We start from the raw sequence: 8,452 nt of genomic DNA, 5'->3' as shown, positions 1-8,452 counted from the left end.
AAAAGCTGCTAATTTACTGGCATCACTGAAAACCATCAGCTTCACAAGGCTTTTATTAAAATGAATAAATGCTGAAGTGACACAAAGCAGCATTTCTCAAAGAAATGTAAAGAAGTTGCATTTAAAACTCATTAGGGACCAGTATTTTCCAGAGAAAAAAGATCTTTATAAGCGGACGATCAAATGAACCTGAATCCTTGTGAGCATTTATCACATACTTGTTTAACCCTTGTGCTATCCTATATGTTGAGGTTGGGAGTGGGGTCATCTGGACCACGCAAGACAGTGTACTGAAATGTATTTAAATGATTTTTGATTTTCACTGTTGTCCGTGGCAGACATGAAATCCTGTCCACCTTCATCCACATATGGGATGGATAACATGTCAATGTAAGGCTTGGGTCATCTGGACCCCATAAGATAGCATAAGGTTAGAGCAGATATGACGACACAAAGTCCCGTCAAAAGGGCATTTTATTAACAAAGAGTGCATAAAAATGTTTACAACACAAGACTGAACTTGCTCAGGCACAAAATTACATAGAAAAAACTGGGATTCAATCTTTAAAGTCGACAGAACCCTGAGATGTTCTGGTGTGATCTGTGCAGAATGTTTTACAAAAAAACAGTATGAATATATATACAGTATGAACACAAAGGTTGACTCTTTTTGTGTGTTGAGAGCTGAGAAAATGTTTATGATGTAGAGTCCACGCATCAGCATTGACATGAAGGTTTAGCCTCAGATTTAGTGTTAAAAACCTCACTGGTAAACAGGTTTTAATGTCAGCGGAATGTCCTGGTCAAATAGAGATGAATGAACTTAGAGCAGAGATGCGTCTCTTCACTATCCAGATTAAACGGGGACCTGTAGACGACTGTTTTCAGGCTGTGTAAACCCAAACAGGTTTATTTCAGAGAGTGTGGGGGGACCATAGCTGTTTCTAGGGGGGAGCATCTTCTCCGTGTATGGCTTTATACTTGGCCATCTCCTCTGGAAACACTTTACTGAGCTCAGAGATTAAAAGGCTCTTGAATTTCTAGAATTGGAGAAAAACAGAATTTGCAGTTAGACGTAGTTGGAATTAGAAAAAATGGTGTTTCTAAGGCTGGAGTGGTGTCCTACCATCATGGTGTCTATCTTCCCTTTGACCTGCTCGTTCCTGGCCAGCGCTCTCTCCAGACACTCTTTGGTGTACAGCTGAGGGTTCCTACCCTGATCAATGTAACTGTAAACGCAAAAACAGTCTGTTAGGAGGTACCGCACAGGGAGTCACTGCGAATGCTGTCGGTGTATGTTCACTTCACCATCCAAGGACTTGGTTTACACTTTGGAAAATTTACCGTGTTGTTACGGCTGTGGCCGTATTTGGTTCTCTTGGTTTTGTGTATTTCTGTCAGAGTGGGACTTCTGTATGTGTTTTGGATCTTTGTGTGTTTTTCTGTCTTTATTTATTTCAGGTGTGGTGCTGGAGGCGTGGCTCCCCATTGGTTAAACCTGAAGGAGGGGAGCCTTCAAAAGTACCATTTGGACCTCCAGACCAGGAGAAGGGAGCTGGGCTGCAACCTGTTTCCACTGCAGCTCAGTGAACTTCTCCACCTGCTTTTGATTTGTGCGCACTTTGTAGTTTATTTGGTGTTTTGGTTTAGGTCCCACTCTGTGTTCTGTGTTTAGTGTTGGTTAAGTTAAGTGAAGCTGTAGGGGTGAACTGCCATTTTCTTTAGTAAATGTTTTCTCATGTTTATGTTAGTCCAGGGAGGTTAGTGTTTGTCGTTATTTTACCGTTTCTTTTACAGGTCAGCTCCCTGGGTTGAGTTAGTTGGGGTTTTGTTTGTTATTTTGGCCTTGGTTCACCCTGAAGCCTTTTGCTTCACTTTTAGTTATTGTTTTGGTGTTTTGTCATGTAAATAAATTTTGTTAACTTTTATGGAGACATTTGTGTTTTTGTTACACATCTTTTCCTTTAATTTACCTTTATGTTAGGCCCCGCACCCCTAGACCACATGGGGCGTAACAAATGTTAATATATGCATCGTGGTGCATTCTGGGATAGCTTATACTTTGATTTTGATTTGGAACAAGGTAAATTTATGCGCCAACGGTAGCTTTCACGTGACTTTGGATCAAAGGTACATGATAGGTTGGGTTTTCAAAACCACCTCCTAAACATTGAGGAAACTTGACAATGTTTCTGGATTTACGTTCTGATAGAGTTGTACGTACATTTATCAAATATTTACTCTGAGTGATTTTAACTCCTCATCTTTGATCTTCTTGTCTCAACTGCTTGATTCGTGTACATCTTCCATATCAACAAACAGGAGCCAACCTTCAGATGAAGGTTGTGAGAAGCTGATTTAAAGCAGGAACTTCAAGAACCATCATCAACCTTTGTGTACTGGAAGATAGAGAAATTTACGTCATTGATAAATATGTAGACTCCCTGTGATTGGGGGATGCCCTGATCCATCTATAAAAGGAGGATTTCTACCAAGAACCTTCAGAGCGAGGTGGAGACTGGTTTCAATTTTCCTTGTCCGTTTCCCCTTGCAAGTAAAATCTGGTTTCTGACCACAATCTCTATTGTCTTTTTTGTCGGAAAGAAATGTTTCAGGTTGTTTTAACCTAATACGTTCATTACATTCTTTTTTTTTATATAATAAATGTGAATTGTCTATTTTTTGGCACGAAAAAGGAAAAAATATATTTTTTAAAACTAACCTCTCTCACAGGGTGATTTTTTTTTATGTTTGTCAGAAGCTCAAATAACTTATTTTCAAAATAAAAGATGATCTGTGCCAAACAGGATCATCTCAGTGCAGCATTGATGAGCTAGTTACCAATGTTGTGCAGCATAAGATAATATATGCTTTTAACTAATAAAAGATCAAACTTTTCACCAAAGTTTTGCTTTGAATATAAATCTGTTCATTCTGAGGTAGAGTTGAGCAAACAAGACGTCTTCAGGTCAACAGGATGTAAAAACCTACATAGTTTATCATCTATGTGCACCTCAGCCATCAATGTATACATGTAACTAATCTAAATTACTATTATTTTATTTTTCTTCACCCACAGAGCCACCATGGAGAGAAAAAAAGCCCCATGTGGGCCGCAGGTTGCAGAGCCCTAAATTAGACGAACTGGTTTGAATGGGGATTACTGAGCAAAGAAGGAATGGTGATCCAGGAAAATGATTCACAAGAGGATTCTTGGAGATTAATGATGCTTCAGAGATTCCCAGCCAGTACTAATCAGAAAATAATACAATGTTCTCATAATTTCAACAAATCCTGTTCATTTAGTGTTGTAATCTGCATTTTGTGAGTGAATTTGTCTGTTTCCAATAGACGCCTTTCTCTAATAAACGCCAAATTTTAGAATAAACACCAGGGCAACAATTGGAAGATATACGGTGTTAACATAAATTGAACAATATTCTAAAGAATATTAACACCAGCCAAATCACCTGAATAACGTGCATGTGACAAATTGATGGTGTTAAGAGAAAAGTTAGGGAAGATTTAGTATCTAAAAATAAATAAATGTGATATTTGTACCCTAATCACCAATATGTTCCATTGTTTTACCTGAAAAACAATGTAAAAAGTGAATAACTTGCTTTATTTTAGGTTTATTGAGCCATTTCATGTATTTCTATGTTCAGAATCGGAAACTACCATTTGTTGTTACCAAATTTAGTCGCTGGGTCCTAAAAAATTGTTGTCCCTAACAGATTCCCAGCATGCATCGTTCCTTTGAGATGTCATCCCACAGCAAAAGCTTACATTTCTTTACTCTATTTCCACTAAGCCCTGCAAAGTTCGTTTCTAAAAGCACATTTAATATTACTGAGAACAAACTGTAACAATAAAACAATTCAATGAGTTAAAAGACTGAGAAATCATCTCCAACACTCACTCAAAAACCTCCAGAGGAACGTTGATTTCGTGAAGCTGCTGGCGGCACTTCTCGATATCTTGCAGCCCGGAAATCATGAAGTTTCTGTGGGAGGCATCACAAAATATGACATTAGCTTAGTGTGGTATTAATAATAAAGTGCTAGTGCCATGAATGAAACTCACAGCTTTTGGTTTAGAACTGCCTGGCTGCTCGGCTGGAAGTCACTGACGATGATCCCCAGCTGTCGAATGTTTTCGACGAATTTCTCCAGATGTTCTTCCAGGTTGTCGAACTTCTCTGCCATTTTAATCAACCCAGCTTGACGTATAAACGCGAAAAAACGAGTTTGGAACGACTTTCGGGCCGAATTCAGGAGCGGAACAGCTAGCAGCTAACACTGCGACAGTGGGAGCGCCGCCTTGCTTTACGGTTACACGGTTGCCGCGCAACGTAGCTGGTAACAGCACTGTGCCGTACTGCGACAGAAAATGTCGTGTTCAGTGGAACGTCTTCGGAGTAGATAGAGCAAAAGAAATACATTAAATAGCAAGTGTAGCAATCGAAATCACAATGTTATGTGGTAGTTTAATCAGACAGACTATATCGTTTTCCTGGCTTGGTATTTGAAAAAGTCTGATCCTAATGAAAATGTGACACCACGAACTGGGTCGTTTTCCAACAGAACCATCTGAAAGGTGACCCATGGCTAGATATCCTCCTAAATAAGGCTGAGTTCTGCTCCCAGAATTCAGATGCTTTGCTTTGCACTAACGTGTCCAGTTTGCTGAGTGAGCTGGGGACGAAAACGGCAAACCTGAAGCGAAACGGACGTCATTGATGATGACATTACACCGCTTTGACGGCGACTTCAGTCGCACCAGCCGACTGCAAGAAGGTAGCCGGGTGCAAACCGGAAAACGTATTTCAACCTTCAAAGTCAGAGCAATTGCCCGGTGAGCGGGAGACCAAACCTTGGGAGTGACGTAACCGCCGTGCTTTTATTTTGAAAAGCGGGCTCAGCTGGTGAGAGGAGACCGGTCTGGGAGAGAAGGGATTACTGGGGGCTGGTTTGTCCTCGGCTACATTAAAGCAGGAGCTGCTGCAGCTGCACGTACAGACATCAAAGCTTCTCCTCCGCCTCCTCCTCCTCTTCATCCTCACTGCAGCTCTTCCTCCCAGCAGCTCCATCACTGACTGGAGCATTTTCTTCTTTTTTTTACGCATCGGTGTCCAGACTTCGATAAGGAAGAATTTCAGCCAACCACGGTAAGATGAGCAGGCTTCTGGCGAGGGTCTACAATGATGAATGGTCGCATCATAGAGATCTCACTCAAATGTGATTAGAAAATGGGGTCCATCATCAAAGTGAGGAATTTTGAAGGAGATGTGTGACTCTTTTTCTATAGTGCTTAAATTTCCTAAAGCAAACAAAGGAGGAAGATCCCTTTTCATGTGACTGACATGAAGGCGTTTTTTTTTCCAGTCGTCTCTTCTGCTTTTCTTTGTATTTGTTCACAAATTATAAATGATCCACACCATAAAAAATCATTGTATTCTGATTTATAATGATAAAATTAATAATAATAATTTTCCATCATACATCTCTCTCACACATAGAGGTCTCTCTGAAAGCCTGTGCGTAACGCAGGAGTCTAAGATGGAGCAACTGCAGTCATGATGTCCGCTTTTCTGCAGAAGACAGAGGGCTTGGTGGAATTGATCTGTCTGACTAAACTGTTTTTATTTTCCGCAGTGAAATCTAATCTGTGGCGTAATTGTGTCTGCTTCCAGCCGAAACGCGTCGACATGATGCTCTGAGGAGAGGCGCAGGCTCCAGCGGTCGTGTTCATCCTGAGGCTGCAGCGAACGGAGGGGGGATTGCGGTATAACAAGGTTAATAATCAGCATCAGTAAAGGTCGTCTGCGAGAGCGGGAACATCGCCCCTGTGCGGGGGGGATCGGCGGTGAAATCTCTTCTAGTTGCGAAAAAGAAAATTATGGCCACTCTGCTGCGGAAGATCGGTCTGATCCGTCTGCACGACCGAGACACGGAGGACCCCAAGCACCACCAGGGCTCGTTAAAGGGGAGCAAAGGGAACCAGAAAAACAACAAACACTGTCAGACCAACGACACCAACATCCTGAGCACCCCTGAGATTAAAGCCAGGAAGCTGGACCAGCACGCCAAGGAGAAGCCATCAGGCAAAGACAAGCAGGGCAAGGATGCTAAGGAGAAGCAGCAGACTGGGGGGGGCGGGAGCAAAGCCACCAGTGCCTCCTCAATACCACCGCTGGCGCCTCACCGGCAACACTGCACCCAGGTCCGGACACGCAGGCTGATGAAGGAGCTTCAGGAGATCCGGAGGTTAGGGGACAACTTCATCACGGTGGAGCTGGTGGAGGACAACCTGTTTGACTGGAATGTCAAGCTGCACCAGGTGGACAAGGACTCGGCGCTGTGGCAGGACATGAAGGAGACCAGCACCGAGTTCATACTGCTTAACGTCTCCTTTCCCGATAACTTTCCCTTCTCGCCGCCCTTCATGCGCGTCCTAACGCCTCGCCTGGAGAACGGCTACGTGCTGGATGGTGGGGCCATATGCATGGAGCTGTTGACCCCCCGCGGATGGTCCAGCGCCTACACGGTGGAGGCGGTCATGAGGCAGTTTGCTGCCAGCCTCGTAAAAGGACAGGTGAGAGGAGGGAAGCTCAAAGAATCATCAACCATCTGCCACATGAATCATCTCTGATGCATGCATGTTCGTCGTTCAGGGAAGGAATTCTCATCAACTATGTCTAATCAGTTATTCTTCTCAACCCCAACCTTCATTCCATCATTTTAATTTGTAACTTAAATTCCATAATCTTCTTTCCAAACCTCTTTCTCCTAAAAATCTATGATTTTCGTGTGACTTTATACCAGCCAGTCCATGCGGCACAACCTTCAATTCTTCTCTACTGTCACATTGTGCTCTCCTTTTATCACGTCCATAAATCAGCTTGTCTGACTACAAAGAGCTGCTGCTATGCATCGGAAACGGATGCTCCGGTGTGGCCTAAGATATCCGTAGTCCCATCGGATCATTCCAAAGCAATTATTCCAGACCTATTGATGAGGATAGATGAAGCGAAAGCAGCTAGCCCAGTGATTCAAATATCCTGGATTATATAATGATGCCAATTTTTTTATGAGTTTCTTAATGCACTGCAGCAGCTCCACAACCGCTGCAAAAATGGCTGCGCCGCTCCAATCACTGGAGGTTATAGTGGCAGGTTTCCTGCTCTCCTACCGAGCAGAAGAAAAGCTCATTTTCACATCTGACTCCTGTCGTTTTATCACTGTCTCTTCCCAGCTCAGAGTCTTTTGGGATCAGCAGTGTGACACTGCTGTGGTGTCAGACCTTATGTAAACCCTCGCTGGACCACGCTGTCCTATCCTCCAACTTTCAGAGCTGTGATGACATAACTGAGCATCCGTCCTGAATCATCCGTGGTCATTAAGCAACTGTCAAAAATAGAGGTCGTGCAAAGAAACCGTGTGCCCAGTTTAGATTCACAAAAATACGCGCGTGGGGGGGTTTGTCATCATTCATCATGAGGAAATGAGCTAGCAGCTCTGCAGTGGTTCCCCTTTATGGTGCAGTGTCTTCTTCCTCTGGTGTGCCAGTGGAAACAGTATTGATTCAATCGTCCTCTGTGTATGTGTCTATGCAGCCTTTAGCTCTTTGTTTTCCTATTTTCAGCCCTGTGCCTGCATCCTAATTTGGTTGAAAGTATATTTGTCTCTTGTGTATCATGATGGGCAGAGCAAACACACTGTACTCATATATAGCTAGAGACACTGAATATATTTATCCACTCTCGGCCACCGGCTCCCTCTGACAATAGTGCTGCAGCCGCTTTAGAAGCTTCCTGCCTATTTTTAGTGTAGGAGGATGAATGTGGTGACACAGCGTTGAGCTGGAAGTCAACAGAGTGTCTTCACCTGCGGATGTTAGCAAAAGCAGACACAAACAATCCCAGGAGTCGAGGTGTGATGAGATTTCCAGGGGAGTCTGGTTGAGCTAAAGGCAACAGTCACCCTCAGACAACTAACTTCCTATGATGAGCCAGTTCTTTGTCTGTCATATATATATATAGATATATATATCTATATATATATAGATATATATATCTAGGAAAAAGCACGTATTCAACAGCCTGATATGGACTGTGCTTTGTAGAGAAACCTAGAGAAACTCATGACAAGAATGATTTCAATAAATGTTATCAGTTAGACGGTGGTGGACTTGGGTGTTTTGGGGTCCCATGCAAACAATAACATGGGACACTCTGCAGTGGTTGTACTAATTTTTTCTTACTTTAAAAACCGTCCATCAAGTAACTTCTTTACTGGTCCACTTTTAGATATTGTCAATGTCAAGAGATCAAATGATTAAATATACATTAAAGAAGTGAAAACACATTTAAACGTATATATATATGTATGCACGTGTGTGCGTATATATATATATGTTTGTATGTATCCATATACATATATGTACAGAT

General features: G+C 42.5%; 2 protein-coding genes across 3 annotated transcripts in view; one reads left to right on the top strand and one right to left on the bottom strand.

Annotated features, from left to right (window-relative positions):
- Nucleotides 1-456: 456 nt before the first annotated feature.
- Nucleotides 457-4,360, bottom strand: med10 (mediator complex subunit 10). The gene is made up of 4 exons (XM_024257909.2): nucleotides 4,087-4,360; nucleotides 3,923-4,006; nucleotides 1,127-1,229; nucleotides 457-1,040 (listed from the first exon to the last, which is right to left on the bottom strand). The coding sequence occupies exons 1-4, from the start codon at nucleotides 4,206-4,208 to the stop codon at nucleotides 945-947; spliced, it is 405 nt and encodes a 134-aa protein (XP_024113677.1). The 5' UTR covers nucleotides 4,209-4,360; the 3' UTR covers nucleotides 457-944.
- A 547-nt stretch (nucleotides 4,361-4,907) lies between these two features.
- The window catches only part of ube2ql1 (ubiquitin-conjugating enzyme E2Q family-like 1), a 16,001-nt gene continuing 12,456 nt past the window's right edge, over nucleotides 4,908-8,452 (top strand). The window contains exons 1-2 of one of the 2 annotated variants that reach the window (XM_024257907.2): nucleotides 4,908-5,170; nucleotides 5,696-6,597. In XM_024257907.2, the coding sequence (XP_024113675.1) occupies nucleotides 5,902-6,597 (696 nt within the window). In that variant the 5' untranslated portion in view covers nucleotides 4,908-5,170; nucleotides 5,696-5,901. Of the gene's footprint in view, nucleotides 5,171-5,657; nucleotides 6,598-8,452 lie in introns of both variants that reach the window. The other variant, XM_024257908.2, reaches the window with a different exon arrangement.

Source organism: Oryzias melastigma, linkage group LG11 (assembly GCF_002922805.2).
Source record: "Oryzias melastigma strain HK-1 linkage group LG11, ASM292280v2, whole genome shotgun sequence".
NCBI classification, from domain to species: Eukaryota; Metazoa; Chordata; class Actinopteri; order Beloniformes; family Adrianichthyidae; genus Oryzias; species Oryzias melastigma.
This window is presented reverse-complemented; position numbering and strand designations above follow the sequence as displayed.

Bases quoted from the DNA above. Each gene is read 5' to 3' on its own strand.
- med10 (XM_024257909.2), bottom strand. From the start codon at position 4,208: ATGGCAGAGAAGTTCGACAACCTGGAAGAACATCTGGAGAAATTCGTC. The intron at 4,007-4,086 runs GTGAGTTTCATT...TGCCTCCCACAG, and splicing joins GCAGTTCTAAACCAAAAGCT to AAACTTCATGATTTCCGGGC. The intron at 1,041-1,126 runs GTAGGACACCAC...CTCCAATTCTAG, and splicing joins GGAAGATAGACACCATGATG to AAATTCAAGAGCCTTTTAAT.